This window comes from Lampetra planeri, chromosome 42, assembly GCF_965212315.1.
Source record: "Lampetra planeri chromosome 42, kcLamPlan1.2.h2, whole genome shotgun sequence".
NCBI classification, from domain to species: domain Eukaryota; kingdom Metazoa; phylum Chordata; class Hyperoartia; order Petromyzontiformes; family Petromyzontidae; genus Lampetra; species Lampetra planeri.
Window position 1 is genome coordinate 6,843,606 of NC_136148.1, and position 16,477 is coordinate 6,860,082.

Sequence of the window (16,477 nt, forward strand, 5' to 3'; positions counted from 1 at the left end):
AGCGAGTGAGTGAGTGGGTGAATGAGTGAGTGAGTGGTCAAGGTAACGAGTGAGTGAGTGGGTTAATGAGTGAGTGAGTGGTGAAGGTAGTGAGTGAGTGGGTGAGTGAGTGGGTGGGTGGGTGAGTGAGTGAGTCGGTGAATGAGTGAGTGAGTGGTGAAGGTAGCGAGTGAGTGGATGGGTGGGTGAATGAGTGAGTGAGTGGCCAAGTTAGCGAGTGAGTGGGTGAATGAGTGAGTGAGTGGTGAAGGTAGTGAGTGAGTGGGTGGGTGAGTGAGTGAGTCGGTGAATGAGTGAGTGAGTGGTGAAGGTAGCGAGCGAGTGGATGGGTGGGTGAATGAGTGAGTGAGTGGTGAATGTGTAGGACTTGAAATGACACTCGCCACGCGTGGGGCTGATGGAGAATTGTACATTGAAGAGAATGGAGGAACATTGAACGATGCTGTCGGAGATGTGAACTATATGCGAAATAAAAGGAACGAGAAAGACAAAGAAGTTGTCGCGTCAGTAAGAGTCCTACAAATGTAGTGAGCGAGTGAGTGAGTGGGTGAATGAGTGAGTGAGTGGGCAAGGTAGCGAGTGAGTGAGTGGGTGGGTGAATGAGTGAGCAGGCAAGGGAGTGGGCGGGCGAGCGAGCGGGTGACAACGAGAGCGGGCGTCACCCGTATGCGGACGTGGAGGGTGCGATGGGGACTCCTCCGTTCCGGCACACGGGTCCACTGTCTCGCTCGTCCTCCCGGTCGGAGTCGGTGACCACGGCGACCGTTCCCACAGCAACTGAGACGGCCCCGGAGCGCGAGACCGGGGGGCGGGGGGCGGCGCCGTTGGGGGGCGTCCGACACGGGCCAGGGCCCCCCACCCTCGCCACGGACACATTCACAACCTCTTCCAGCTGGGCCACACAACAACAACATTGACGGCATCGATGTCAACGGTAGACAACAAGACCAACAACAAACGTGACAACTCTCCCGTCTGGTCCGGTAGGAGACACTCTCCCCCAGAGGTCGCAACCGGGTACCCGATACCCGTACCCTACCCGATACCCGGCTACCCGTACCCGGCCGGGTACGGGTAGCCATTTACGACCCTGGTGCGGCCGGGTACGGGTAGGCCGTGAGTCACTGGTGAGTAACCGTTTGTCACTCATTTCGTGTAGGGTACGGGTACGGGTAGGGAACGGGTACCCGTACCCAGCCGGGTACGGGTACCGAATCAAAACCCGTTTGCGACCTCTGCTCTCCCCGTTGTACCCTTAGAAAACCCACCAAACTTTCGAGAGGATAACATGCAAAGCTCTGCACAGATAGATTCAAGAATCCGTTCCTGCACCGCCATCCTCACAGCCAAAGCCTACAACCCCCTGTAATAGCAGGCAGTCTCCCATCGAAATGCTAATCAGGCTAAACTCTGCTTAGCTTCCGGTGATGCACAATATATTAATTGTTTTTTGTAAAACAAAGAAACTCCAGTTACTCAATGGGTCTCTATGTATCTCTAAGTCTATACGCAATTCTAGATTTGACTGCAAGGAATCATACTCTTAGGTTTTTTTGGTAAAGTCACGTAGGTAAAAAATAAATAAAATTAAAATTAATAAAAGTAATAATATAAATAAAATAATAAATCACGACGTTTAGTTAAAATTAATAAAAGTAATAATATAAATAAAATAAAATAATACATCACGACGTTTCGTGATTTATTATTTTATTTTATTTCTATTATTACTTTTATTAATTTTAATTTTTTTACCTATGTGTCTATACGCAATATCTGGTGCTCTCACTGTATGAACGTCAAGTGTAAAAGCATTCGCTAAATATGTAAGTCTATGGGTCTCTATGCGAGTCTACGGATCTCTTTCTGAATAAGCACTGATGATTAAGCCACTGCCCATGCATTTGAGTCTGTGGGTCTCTGTGTGAAGAGCAAATTCCAGTTTCTCGATGATTCCACCTGTGATGATTTCACCTGAAAATCCGGGGTGGACATTGCTGCCCTCCTCAACCCGGAGCCACGAACGGCCATCACAATCCCCGCAATCATCATCATTGTCATCGTTATTTAATATTTATTACCGCGCTGCACACATCATCACATCTCAAAATGCTTTGCCAAATGGCTCGACACCCGGCGCCCACGGATCTATTAATGTAGTTTCAGTGGCAGCGGCGGTGGCGGCGGCGGCGGCGGCAACGAGACCCGGCGGCCGTACCCTGGCCTTGTGCATGGCCACGTTGCCGTTGAGCCGCTCGGCGCGGTACGTCCTGGCGGCGCCGAGCACGGCGAAGCACACGTCCACGCGGCCCGGCGCGCCCGGCGCGTCGCTCACGGCAAACACGTGCACGCTCGCGCCCGTCGCCGCCGGTAAAGGCGACGACTGCGGCGGCGGCGGTGGTCGTCGTTGCAGCCCGAAAACCTCGGAGGAGATGAAGGCACGCAGGAGCTCGTAGCGGCTCACGCCGTCACGTGGGTCGTACAGGAAATCTTCGGCGGTCGTGTCTGTGGCCGCGAGGGGTCGGGTCACACGGGGCAGGGGGTAAGGGGCATCATCAGCAGTCGACCCGGAAAATAAATGATGATTGAGCTGGGTGCGCGAGTGGGCAGGCGGTTAGTTGGTAGGCTGGGAGGTTGGGTGGATGATAAAAGAAGACGTTTCGGTCGCAACACAAGCGTCCGTCATCAGGTGAGAAATAATGATCTGCTGTTGTGGCTTTATATAGGCACGGGGGAGAGGGGAGGGTTTGTAGAGTCGTGAAACCACCCCCCCTTCCCCCCCCTCCCGTGCCTATATAAAGTCACAACAGCAGATCATTCTTTCTCACCTGATGACGGACGCTTGTGTTGCAACCGAAACGTTGTGTTCTTTTATTATTTTTTCTATCTACGTGACTTTACCGAAAGAACTAGAAAGTATGCAGTCACGAAAGCTTCAAATTCAGATTGGGTGGATGAGTCGGTGAGTGAGCGGGCGGGCGGGTGGGTGGGCGGGTGGGCAACGGGGTTTGTGGGTATTTCATTGAGCAGGATGGTGGGTGGCTGAGTTGGCTGGTCAGTAGTTTATCAAGTGGGGGGATGGGTGGCTGGGTGACTTGGTGGGGGTGATGAGTGACTGGACGGGGGTGGTTGATGAAGTGATGGAGAGGGAGGTGATGGAGTGAAGTGATGGAGGGAGGTGATAGGTGATGGGAGGGAGGTAAAGGCCTCACCGGCGAGTCTGAGCGACCCGGCCTGGACCAGAGCCTCCTCAGGGAGCTCCGCCACCAGCACGGTCGCCGTGGAGACGGCGTCGGGCCACACGCCGTCGGCCACACGCACGCGGAAGCTGTGCTCCCCCGGCGGCGGCGCCAACTTCAGGGAGAGCGCCCCGGAGTCACGCGCCAGGAAGAACCACCTGGGCCCGGAGCGAGCGGTCGCACGCGGTCAGACGCGCCACAGTGGCAAGATGTGAACTACCTCACCTGGTATCCAGGAGGTTGTGGGTTCGACCCTGACGCCTGCTGTATATGTAATGTAGGAACTTGGCGGGAGACGACCTTACGGGTAGCACACTCTTTTATTAACACCAACTTATATTACACGGGTGGCTAACTCCAGCCTTAACCCACGGGGTTCCCCCGGCTACACCCACACGGGCTCTTACGCCCCGTAGCCTCTCGGAATACACCCAGCCGGGGTGTCCGTCTCGACTCTGGGTCCCACAGTCTCGGCCCACATGGACGTCAGACCACGGGTCCCATAGTCTCGCCTCCGAGCCACACAGGGCCCCGGCCCTCGCAAGGACAGCGGGACTAGGGGTCTCAAGGCCTACCTCTTGAACTCCGTCTTCGGTCTTCGACTGGTTAACAACTCCTCGAGTGCTCCCGCGCGTCCCCCTTTATAGTCCTTCATGCGGACATCGCTGAGAGCACCCACCCCAGTTGACCAATCACTGCGCGCTGCCCACGATCCTCTTTCCCACCTTGTGTCAGCGCGCACAACCACGCACCCCGCGCCACCCCGTAATCTCTCACTCTCGGTGCGCGCGTCAACACCACGCCTACATCGCGTGCCCAACCACGCACCCCGCGCCGCCCCGTGATCTCTCACTGCGGGCGCGCGTCAGCACCACCACTACATATATTTAGAGTTTGCGTGTTCTCCCCGGGTCCTCCCTCCACATTTAGAATCAACATGCCACTTCGTTGAGCTATCATTTGAGTCCAGGTCGCTTCTGAAAAAAAAGAGCAAAATAGCTCAGTGGTTCTTACCTGGTAAAATAAAAATATCGTTTTTATTTTAGTTTAAGTGCCCAGAGGCTGTCGGGGCATTGGACTGTTAGCAATCACATATGAAGGCCAACGCAGCTTCTATGTTTTGGTTCCATTCTAGATTTAAAACTCCTTTTAGAACTACTTTTTTTATTTAGTTTGTTGTCCTGCTCACACACCTCTGATGTGCACGGTTGGCTAGGTCATTGCGAAAGAGGCTCAATATATATATGTGTATATATACAGCAGGCTGACGATTTAGATTGGAGAGAGAGAGAGAACACAGCGTAGGATTTTCGCGGTTGTGCCGTACGGCTCCCGGCGTTCCACTCCCTGCGCTGGCAGCTCCTTCAGAACGTGAACATTCAGAGAGACTGACCGACTGGCAGTGGCAGACCGCACGTTACACTGTGGGGGCCCTGAGAAGGAACTCACAATCGCATGCTCGGTCAACTCACCTGGGTTCCTGCCCTTCGTAGGTGAACGTCTTGTTATCCCAGTCGTCGGGGTCTGGGGCAAACACTCGTCCCAGCTCCCCCGAGGGCAGCGCACCTGCAGCAGCACACGGGGGCAGTGGCACGGGGAGTGAGCGACGGTAGCGGGGTCGGGGTCAGAGGCAGTGGCAGGGTCAGGGACAAGGTCAGGGTCAAGGTCAGGAGAAGGAGCAGGATCAGGGGCAGAGTTGTGGCGGGGTGGTTTCTAGGTGGCTAAATCTTTCGGCACGTGTCGACGAGCGTGAGCGTGCCGGTTCCATTGGCGAGCGTGCGGCCGGCAGACGCTCACCGCGGTACTTGTACACGTAGATGCCCGTGCTGCCAGGCTGGTGAGGGTTGTCGTTGCGGTCCCCGACGGTCACCGTGAGCGTGGCGGTGGCGCTGCGCGGCGGCTCTCCGCCGTCGGTCGCCACCACGGCCACGAGCAGCCGCTTGCCGGCCTCGCGGTCGAACGCCCGCAGCGCCATCAGCACCGCCGAGCCATCCCCGGCGTCCCGCAGCGCAAAGTCGCCGGCGCTCGCCGACGCCTCCGCGAGCCGCAGCGACGCCACGGCGCCATTGCCGCCCGCGCCGTCGCGGTCCACGAAGCGCAGCGCCAGCGACGTGGCGTTGGCGCGCACGTCCGCCGGCGCCGGGCCGTTCTCGAACACCACGGGCCGGTACTCGCTCTCCGGCTCGGGGGCGTTGTCGTTCACGTCGAGCACGGGCACCAGCAGCGTGGCGGTGCCGGTCCGCGGCGGGCTCCCGCCGTCCGTCGCCAGCACCAGCAGCAGGTGGCGCTCGCTCGACTCCCGGTCGAGGCGCCCGCGGAGCGACACCAGCCCGAGGTGCGGGTGCACGTCGAACGGCGGCGCCGTCCCTCCTGCTCCGTTGCCGTCGCCGCCGCGGGGCGCCAGAGAGTAGGACACCTCCCCGTTGGCGCCGGAGTCGGCGTCGGAGGCCGAGACGCTGGCGACCGGGTGGCCCGGCTCGGCGGCCTCGGAGACGGGCGACGCCTCGTAGAGCTGGCGCGAGAAGAGCGGCGCGTTGTCGTTGTCGTCGAGCACCTCGACGAGCAGCGACGCGCGGTCGCCGTGGTCGGGGTCGCGCGCCGCCAGCGTCACGTTGAAGCGGCGCTCGCGCGGCCGCTCGTAGTCGAGGGGCCGCGCGAGGCGCACGGTGCCCACGCGCGCCGCCCGGTCCGACTCCACCGAGAAGGTGCGGCCCGCGCCGGCCACGTCGCCGCCCTCCACCGAGAAGGAGACCAGGGCGTTGTCGCCCGCGTCGCTGTCCCACGCCGACACGGTCGCGATCACGGTGCCCACCTGCGCCCACGCAGCGTGGAGGTAGGGGGGTAAGGTGGACTCAGCGTTAGGGGGAAAGCGGAGGGATTATGGGGGTTAGGTATAGGATGTGAGGTTTAGGGGTAGGGATTACGTAGGGCAGGCGTTTGGGTAGGGGTTTGTGGTCAGGTTAGGGTTAGCGGTTAGGGCCACGACTAATGTAAGTTGAACTTCTTTTGTACCGTACGTAGCCAACCATGCTATCTGGAGGTGCTAGTGAAGGACAACAAACTAAACACAACAAGCAGTTCTAAAGAAATTAGTTGTCAATAGACCAGGGGTCGGCAACGTGCAGCTCTGGAGCCGCATGCGGCTTTTTAAGGACTGCCTCGTGACGTTGTTGATGAAGGACCACCGTCTCGTTTTGACCACATGCATTGCGGACATATTGAGGCTCTTCTTATTAATTTGGTTGCCCGACTCTTGAGCAAGGGGTTCGAGCCAGGACTTTCTAGGGCAAGGGTTTGGGGGTCGGGGTTTGAGGTAGGGGTTTGGGGGTAGGGGATTTGTGCAGGGGTCGGGGTCAGGGCCACACCGCCCACCTGGGTGCCCTCCGGCACGCGGCAGCGGTAGACGCCGCCGGGCGGCACGAGGAAGCGGGGGGCGTTGTCGTTGACGTCGACGATCGCCACGGTGGCGGTGGCCGTGGCGGAGAGGCCCCCGCCGTCCGCGGCCTCCAGCAGCAGCAGGAGGGGCGAGCCGAGGACTTCGCGGTCGAGCGCCGACTCCGTGCCGTCGGCGCCGCCCTGGACCGCCGCCGTGCGAACCGTGCCGGTGGCCGGGTCGACGCGGAACAGCCGCGGGGCGTCGCCACCGACGATGCGGTAGCGCACGGCCGCGTTGCCGCCGGCGGCCGGGTCGTCGGGGTCGACGGCCAGCACCTGCATCACGGCCGTGCCAGGAGCGGCGTTCTCCAGCACCTCGCCCACGAGGCAGCCGGACGGCCCGGAGGAGGTTGTAGTGTCGGCGGAAGGGGGAGCGGCGAGGGAGCGCGACGCAGGACCTTCACCGCCAATGCCGGTGCCGGTACCACGACTGAGGTGGCCTCTACCAAGATCAGCACCGCCTTTAGTGCCGAGATGACCACCGCTCACGCCAGGCCCAGTATCACCAACATTACTGCCACCGGCCACACCGATGCTACCGATTTTACCGCTGCCAGCAATACCAACACTGCCGCCCACTTTACCACCACCACCTCCGCTGCCAGTACCAATGCCACCACCACCAAGACCGATTGTGCCCAAACCAGCACCACCAGTAGCTGAATCATGACCCAGGATGCCGGCCTTCGTTTTCCCAGCAATCGTGCTCCCATCGCTGTTTCGGTTTCCATCACCGCCGTCGCTGCCATCACCATCGTCGTCGTGGTGGTGGTGGTGGTGGTAGTGCCATCCTGCTCCTTCGCGGCCTTCGCCGTTATCGCTCCGGGCTCCTCCTTCGCCTTCTCGTTCGTCGCCGGCGCAGACGAAGGCCGGCGCATTGTCGTTGACGTCGTCGACGGCGACCACGACATCGGCGAAGCCCGAGAGGCCGGCGCCGTCCTCGTCGGTGGCCACGGCGAGCAGACGCCACGCCGGGCGCTCCTCCCGGTCCAGCGGAGCCCGCGCCCACAGCTCCCCCGTCACCGCGTCCACCGAGAAGTGTGTGCCGGCGCCTTGGCCACGCAGCGAGTACCGCACGCCCGCCGCCGCCGCCGCTGCCGGCGATGACGGCGGTGGTGATGACGGGCGGTCGGGATCGTGGGCAGACACCTGCAAGGAGCGATGGGCAAAACGCAAAGGAAGGCGTTAATCCGCTCCCATTTCAAGACATCTGCAAGTCGCAGGGTGGGGTCCGGAATGCGCAAGCGGCTCTACATTCATTTTATTTTCGGAGGCGTAGTAGCACCGCTATCTTTAAAGACATCATATTCACCACCGAGAACTGTACCGACACGACCAAACTGCCACATGGCTCCCACGTGGCCTCATAAAAGGAGATGTGGGGCGGGGACGGACGTTCCATGCACCACCCAACGGTTGGACTCAATGTAATCACTGCTCTTCAGGATTCATATGAACTCTCTTCTCCCTTCACTATTGTTCCTTTTCCCCTTGCCGTGCTCCCGCTCGTAGTCCCTACGCTAGTAGGCGAGCGAGCTCGTCTCTCACCCTTTCCCCTTGACCCATGAGCATCGCGTTTTGGGCTTCTGTCCGCGGAATTCCTGTGGCCCCTTCTCTTTTTATTGCTCGCTCTTTGTACTGGGCCCACCAACCAACCCACCCACCAACCAACCCACCCACCGCCACAACAGCAAAGCCCCTTACAGCCACGACTGTCAGCGGACGCAGTGGTACCACTCGTGCCTCGCAGGAACAAGGGCCTCGGTTCAGTTTCCGACGTGGGCACGTTGCTGTGTGGTGTTTGTATTTTCTCCCCCTGCTTTGAAGCAGGGCCCACCGGGTCGTCTGGTTTTGGAACAATGTGAGCAGGTGTCGGGCCAAAACTTCGCCAATGCTGAGAAACTCCCTGTAAAATTCCCGATTGGAATCACACAGCAGCAGCAAGCTGGTTTGTTGTCCTTCCCCTGCACGGTTGGCTACATATGGTGCGAGAGAAGTTCAATGTACGTACTACACAAGTACACACCACACCGCTTCCGTGAAAACTCGGCAGGACCCTCCTGCAAAGCAGTCTTGAGAGGCTTTCCTTGGTAAACAAAAAAAAGAGCTAAAAAGCTCAGCAGGGTCCTTACCCGGCATTAAAAAAAAATAGTTTAACAGTTTAAACAATCACGACGACAAATAATGAAACGATCAAAGCAATGACAAAAATATAAAAATACAAAAAGATGCACCTGCAGGAGCAGCACGGGGGCGTCGCTTGGCAGCCCCTCAGCGATGCGGGTGCGGTACTCGGCGCTGGCGAACACCGGCGCCTCGTCGTTGAGGTTGCGCAGCGCCGCCGCCACGGTCGCGTGGCCCTCCCAGCGGCCGTCGGAGGCGGCCACGCGCAGCGCGTAGCGCGCCGCCCGCTCGTAGTCCAGTGGGCGCGCCACGGCGAGGGCCCCCGTCTCGGCGCGCAACTCGAAGGCGCCGTCCTCGTTGCCCGACACGATGCGGTAGCGCAGGAGGCCGTCGGCGCCTGCGCGAGACGGTGCGGCCGGCCGCCGGTGAAATCGCCGCGGCGCGTGGCCGGTTGCGCGAGAAAAGGAGTTTCCGCCGCCGTGCACTCGGGACGCAAGCCGAGCCGACAAAGGAATCCGAATATTTTTTTATGCTGGAGGAATCCGATGAGCAATAAAGCTCTTTCTGACAGATGTCTAATATGATTATTGTATTTTTACCCTTCTATCTGGCAACAAAACTGACACCTTTTTTTTACAAGGAGTCATGTTTGCATAGACCACAATACCTGCAGCCATAATGCAAACAAAAAACATAACTCTGATAATATATGCACTGCAGGTATTGTGGTCTATGCAAATATGACTCCTTGTAAAAAAAAAGGTGTCAATTTTGCTGCCAGATAGAAGGGTAAAAAACCAATGATCATATGTTTTACTGGCAAATAAGGTTCCAATGGTGGAGATGTCTAATAGTTTCAGTTGACAATGACATGCTAATGTCTGGCAGTCCCACGTCTGGGTACGAACCAGACTCCTCAACCAGACTCAACCCCGAGATCGGGGCACGTTCAAGGTGGTGGTTTAGTTCGTAAGAAGTTACCAGTGGTGGAGATTCCACATTTCACATTCTTCTCCATTTGACAACGACCGCTGGCTCAACCCACTGGTAGCCGTTTAACAATGCCGGAGAGATGCGGTGACACCACGGCGCAGCGTCGGCGCATTCACCGTTCGAATCCAGTGGCCGCCCTGTTTAATACCGCGGCTGTGTTCAGTATCAGTATAATAATACTGGTAGGAACCACCTGGTTCCACCAGCCCACAGGAGATTATTGTGTCCGTCCGTCCGTCGTGCATCCAAAAATGGGAAGGGTGGGGCTGGGTGGAGAGGGGAGGGTGGGGAGGGGCTGGGTGGGGAGGGTGGGGCTGGGTGGGGGGTGGGAGGGGTGGGGCTGGGTGGGGAGGGGCTGGTCACCCCGTGGTGCCCTTATAAAACTCAACGTTTAACCTACTCACGCCGGCTTGTGCCCGCCCTCACAGTCGGCCATATTTGCGGAATACACCACGCCGCCGTTGACCACGGCCGTTGACGAGCAAGTTCCTACCAGCTCCCTCCGCAGGAATGTGTTATTGTATTTTTACTGGAGGAATCCGATGAGCTATGAAACTCTTTATCACAGACATCCAGTAGTTTCACAGATGGCCACGCGCCATTTGCTTCGCTCACAGTGGACGTTAAAGACACAGCAAGCGTTGCCCATGATATTAACATTGATGACTACGGTGACGATGATGGCGCTATTGAAATTGACGTCGATGACGACGACGAGGCGGACCTCACCTTCGTCTCCGTCGACCGCGACGAGGGTGGCGACGATGGTCCCCACCTCCACGTCCTCGTCCAGCGTCACCTCGTAGAGCTCCCGCTCGAAGGTGGGGACGTTGTCGTTCACGTCGCTGATGACGACGCGCACGTACACCGAGTCTGACACGCGCACGCAAAGACAGATCCCCCGTATAGCCTTGACAGACTGTTGGGGCAATGCTGTTAGTGAGTAGCACCTATGAAGGCTGGAAAGGTACGCGAGGGGGTGGGTGGCCAGCACCATGCCCGGCCACCTTTGTCTCTCCAGTGGTGATGTTTACACCAGTGATGATTATCTGAAACCGGTCCTGATGCCGGTTAAAACGCGAACTGGGTCGCTCTTCAGCCACAAGACTACCGGTTGTGCTGAAGCAGTTATAAATTGCCCACGTTTTATGATTTATAGAGTGTTCCTTCCCCCCCCTTCCACCAGGACCCCCCCCCCCCATATATAAGCTCCCCCCACCACCGATGGCAGATCCCCGCAGGTTGGGGCATTGAGCCTAACCACCCCATACCTCAGCATGGCTCTGAAACTCCGACAGTCCCCTGACCCAGCCCGTGTGTGTCTGTGTGCGGGCGTGTGTGTACATGCGTGTGTGTCTGTGTGCATGCGTGTGTATGTCTGCGTGCATGCGTGTGTGTGTATGCGTGTGTGTGCATGCGTGTATGTGTGCATGCGTGTGTGTGTGTGTGCATGCGTGTGTGCGTGTGTGTGCATGCGTGTGTGCATGTGTGTGCATGCGTGTGTGTGCATGTGTGTGTGTGCATGCGTGTGCGTGTGTGTGCATGCGTGTGTGCGTGTGTGTGCATGCGTGTGTGTGCATGCGTGTGTGTGCATGCGTGTGTGTGTGTATGCGTGTGTGCATGTGTGTGCATGCGTGTGTGTGCATGTGTGTGTGTGCATGCGTGTGTGCGTGTGTGTGCATGCGTGTGTGCGTGTGTGTGCATGCGTGTGTGTGCATGCGTGTGTGTGCATGCGTGTGTGTGTGCATGCGTGTGTGTGTGTGTGCATGCGTGTGCATGCGTGTGTGTGTCTGTGTGCATGCGTGTGTGTGCATGCGTGTGTGTGTGTGGTGGTGTAGCAGTTTGCTACGCTGCGCTAGGAAACTGGCGACCTGAGTTCGATTCCCGCTCACGGCCAACACCAGCGACGATTATCTGAACCGGTCCTGGGCCTCCCCTAGGTCGACTCAGCCTCCAATGAGCACCTGATGCGCTGCGTAAAAAATCGCCACTGGGCAGACAAAGGCGGCCGGGCGTGGTGCTGGCCACCCACCCCCTCGTGAGCCGTTCTGGCCTTCATAAGTGGTCGCTAACAGCACAGCCTCACCATTCCTCCCGCCCCACGCACCCCCCCCCCCTGCCGCCCCTCCCTGGCTCCTCCCCCCCCCCCCTCTCTTACTGGGTATATAACCTCTTGTTTCGCAGCAGCTCTCTAGACCACTTCAGAAATTGTTTTCTTGCTGTGGTTGTCCCACCTGATGACGGGTGCTTGTGTTGCGCCCGAAACGTCGTGATTTAATTTATTTATTTTAATTTTATTTTTTCACTTACGTGACTTTATCGAAAGGACCAACGAGTATGAGTATACAGGAGGTCTTTGTGTGTGTGTGTGCGTTTGTGTGCGTGCGTGCGCGTTTGTGTGTGTGCGCGTGTGGGTGCGTGTGTGTGTGGGTGCGCGTGTGCGTGTGTGCACGTGTGTGTGCGCGCTTGTGTGTGTGTGCGCACATGTGTGCGTGTGTGCGCATGTGTGTGTGTGAACGTGTGTGTGTGTGCACGTGTGTGTGTGTGCGTGTGCGCGCATGTGTGCGTGTGTGCGCATGTGTGCGTGCGTGTGTGTGTGTGTGCGCGTGCGTGGCTCACCTGTGTTTGGCTGCGCGCGTCTGCCCGTGCGCGCGCTCTCCGTCCCGTCGCGCGACTGCACCTCCACCACGTAGGAGCTCTTGCTCTCGCGGTCGAACACGGCGCGTGTGAACACCGCGCCGCTGCCCTCGTCCACCGAGAAGAAGCGGTGATCGCCGCTCGCGTCCTTCAGCAGCGAGTAGCTCACCTGCGGCCGCCGCCATCGTCAACATCCGTCGCCGGCATTCGGAACGGTGCCACCAAAAATTAGCACCGGATAATCCGTTTCGCTTCAGCCCTCGCATTCACCCATTGAACCCTGTCTGACCGTACGCTCAACCTTCCCCCTGGTTATTTTTGTTACTTTGAATAAAATACTTCCGGTGTAAAAAAAACAAATGGTATCATCATCATGATAGTCACCAACATCACCGTGCATCAACAGCATTATCACCATTCGGATCACCATCGTCATCAGCATCATTACCATCACAATCAATCATCGACAATAGGATAAGTAAGATTAAAATTAACTCTATTAAGATAATCGTTATTATCACCAATAGATCAGTAGCATCATTATGATCACGATGTCAATCCCAGTCCCTTGCGGCTATACTAATAAGCGCTGCTGATGATGGTGACAATGATAATGCACCATATTTGCCGGATCATCTCAAAGCCCCTTGCATCTTGTCGCAACACGTTTAAAGGGGCACCCCCAGCGGCAGCTGTCCCTGTGAGCACAAGTTGACTCAGCACATGCCATTAGCCTGCCAATACGGGGGGCAATTCGTAATTGCAATTGAATTATTTCGGTGTAAAATTTTCGAATCTGTCAAATTGGATGCCATGCGGGCATCTCTTACGCTTCTTCATATTATGTCACGGGATTTTTTTTTTTAAAACGTCCACCGTGAACATCAGAGCGAGCGTTGTGCTTCGCGGTCAATACGCATCGTGGTATTAACTCGGGGCGGCCTGCCAGATTCGAACAGCGAACGTCTCTCAGAGCTGTCCGCGTGCGGGCGGCACGAGGTCCACTCGGCGCGCGGCCTGCGAACAGAACCCGGTCTCATATTCTTGCTTCTTTCGGTAAAGTCGCGTAGAAGGGAAATAATAAAATAATAAAAATAAAACAATACAATTCTCACGACGTCTCGATTGCAACACAAGCAATCATCATCAGGTGTGAAAACCACAGCAGGAAAATTTGAAAAAAAGTGGCGGTTTTTTCTTAACGTCAGCACCACGTACTATTAGGTTTTTTTCGGTAAAGTCACGTAGGTAAAAAATAAAAATGAAATAAAAAAAATGGAAATAAAATGATAAATCACGACGTTTCGGAGGCAACACAAGTCTCCGTCATCAGGTGGGACCATCACAGCTGAATTTACTGTATTAAGTGATTCAGCTGTGACGGTCCCACCTGATGACGGAGACTTGTGTTGCCTCCGAAACGTCGTGATTTATTATTTTATTTCGATTAATATTTCTTTTTTTTACCTACGTGACTTTACCGAAAAAACCTAAGAGTATGAATCCTTGCAGTCACGAAAGCTTCAAATCTAGAGTTAGCACCATGGACAGCAACTGGCGGTTGTTCAGACCCCGTCTGCCGGTAGGGGGCGACAGTTGCTGCTGCGTTGCAGTGCCAATGGCCGAAGCAGCAGCAGCAGAAGGTGGATGATGTCTCCACAATTCTGGCTGCCCGCCTGACAATGCTGGTCATAATGACCGAATTGTGAATGTCGTGGGTTTACTCTCCAACACACACCGGTTAGTGCTGTACTAGTAACGAGTTGCCGTATTTTGTGTATGTGACAAACCTTACCAATTGGCTGTGTCGGGTGGGTGGCGGGTTTAACGACACATTTATATATATAAACGCAATCTAACTCAACAAACCTCTGTTATGAATCTTTATCGAGTAATTTTATGATGATGAAGATGACGATGATGATATTGGTCTTATCTTATCGAATAAGGATTTGTATTGCGCCTTATTCAAAAGCGCTTTTAGAGTAATTATGAAATTGCACGTAAAATGACAGTGGTTGAGATTAGAGTGGGATTGTTATTAAATGTGGTGGTGTAGTTATGGTGATAGGAGAATAGGTGGGAGAGGTTAGGGAGGGGTAGTGATAGGGGTTGGGGTCGTGATAGGGGTAGTGATAGCGATACGGGTAGTGATATGGGTAGCAATAGGGGATGGGGTAGTGACAGGGGTAGGGTTAGTTAAAGGGGTAGTGATAGGGGTAGTGATAGGGGTAGCGATCGGGGATGGAGTAGTGATAGGGGTAGAGTTAGTTAAAGGGGTAGTGATAGGGGTAGTGATAGGGGTAGCGATAGGGGATGGGGTAGTGATAGGGGTAGTGATAGGGGTAGTGATCGGAGTAGTGATAGGGGTAGTGATAGGGGTCGCGATAGGGGTAGTGATAGGGGTAGTGGTAGTGGTAGGGGTAGTGATAGGGGTAGTGATAGGAGTAGTGATAAGGGTAGTGATAGGGGTAGTGATAGGGGTAGTGGTAGGGGTAGTGATAGGGGTAGCGATAGGGGTATTGATAGGGGTAGTGATAGGAGTAGTGATAAGGGTAGTGATAGGGGTAGTGATAGGGGTAGCGATAGGGGTAGCAATAAGGTTAGCAATAGGGGTAGCGATAGGGGTAGCGATAGGGGATGGGGTAGTGATAGGGGTAGTGATAGGGGTAGTGATAGGGGTAGTGATAGGGTTAGTGACAGGGGTAGTGATAGGGGTAGTGACAGGAGTAGTGATAGGGGTAGTGATAGGGGTAGTGATAGGGTTAGTGACAGGGGTAGTGATAGGGGTAGTGATAGGAGTAGTGATAGGGGTAGTGATAGCAGTAGTAATATGGGTAGGGGTTGGGCTCAGCCAGATCGTAGCTAGGGGACAGGGGCAGGGAGTAGCAGTAGCAGGATGGGCCACAGAGAAGAGATGACGACGCCGCTACCGACGACGACGATGACGACGTCACCTTGCCGTGCTCGCCCGAGTCGAGGTCGGTGGCGGACACCTGCGTCACGAACGTGCCCACGCTGGCGCCCTCGGGCACCGAGGCCTCGTAGCTGGGCGCCGTGAAGAAGGGGACGTTGTCGTTGACGTCTGAGCGCGGCGGACACGGGCGACAACGGCCAGGGTCAAGAGGTCATCGCGGCTCATTACGCAGACGTGGAGGTCAGGACGATGTAACGGTCACCCACGTATTGACCTCATGGTCGGGAGGTCGTGAGGGCCACAGCCAGACATCTGAGAGACTACGAGGTCAACGTGGCCGGTTGCTGTTGACGCCACCCCACGCATTGATGTCGCTTCCTCTTTGCCTCATTCTACAGCTGTCTCAAAGAAGAGTTGCAAGGCGACTTGTCTCAGTAGAGTCGCCCGTTAACTGACATAGAGACCCGCAGACTCGCACAGAAACCCCAGAGACTCGCACAGAAACCCCATAGGCTCGCACAGAAAAAACATGAATTCACACAATAGACTGGCTTGTGATTAAATTGGGTTGTTAAGTTTAGTCAATTAATGTTCTCAGCCTGGCCACCAATGACTGCACAACAAACCTGCCACATTGCATCCGGCCACGTAACTCAAGAGAACTGAACATGTGGGTGCTTTTCGATGTGGCGCAGCCATCACGTGCACCCCTGGCTCGGGGTGACTTTGGCGAGCGAGGAAGGCCGAGCGGTCGAGCGAACGAACGTTGGAGCGAATGAACGAGCGAACGAGCGAGCGGTCGAGCGAACGAGCGAGCACCGACCGGTGACGGAGACGTAGACGCTGGCGAAGGCGGCCAGCGGCACCGCGGCCACGTTCTGGGCCCGAATCCGGAGCGAGAGGCGCGGGGCGGCTTCGTAGTCGAGGGGCTCGGCGAGCAGCAGCGAGGCGGAGCCGTCGGCGCGGTTGGGGCTCAGGTAGAACAGGGCGGTGGGGCCGCCCTCCTCCAGGGTGTAGGTGACCCGCGGGTCGCCCAGCTGCGAGCTCGCCTTCAGCGTCTGCGCGCGGCCCCACGGAGAGAGCGGTGGCGTGGAGGCCCCGGGGGAGAGGTTCTCGCTCATCAAGGGCTCAC

General features: G+C 56.5%; 1 protein-coding gene across 1 annotated transcript in view; it reads right to left on the bottom strand.

The window, feature by feature from the left end:
• LOC144732237 (neural-cadherin-like) overlaps window positions 1-16,477 on the bottom strand; it is a 146,445-nt gene that overhangs the window by 21,375 nt on the left and 108,593 nt on the right. Inside the window, exons 15-26 of the mRNA XM_078613636.1 lie at window positions 16,169-16,403; window positions 15,386-15,513; window positions 12,411-12,597; window positions 10,521-10,664; window positions 8,909-9,195; window positions 6,612-7,823; window positions 5,037-6,051; window positions 4,712-4,805; window positions 3,213-3,397; window positions 2,382-2,505; window positions 2,219-2,351; window positions 663-892 (exon numbers count right to left, since the gene is read on the bottom strand). Coding sequence (XP_078469762.1) covers window positions 663-892; window positions 2,219-2,351; window positions 2,382-2,505; window positions 3,213-3,397; window positions 4,712-4,805; window positions 5,037-6,051; window positions 6,612-7,823; window positions 8,909-9,195; window positions 10,521-10,664; window positions 12,411-12,597; window positions 15,386-15,513; window positions 16,169-16,403 — 3,974 coding nt within the window. The remainder of the gene's footprint in view (window positions 1-662; window positions 893-2,218; window positions 2,352-2,381; window positions 2,506-3,212; window positions 3,398-4,711; window positions 4,806-5,036; window positions 6,052-6,611; window positions 7,824-8,908; window positions 9,196-10,520; window positions 10,665-12,410; window positions 12,598-15,385; window positions 15,514-16,168; window positions 16,404-16,477) is intronic.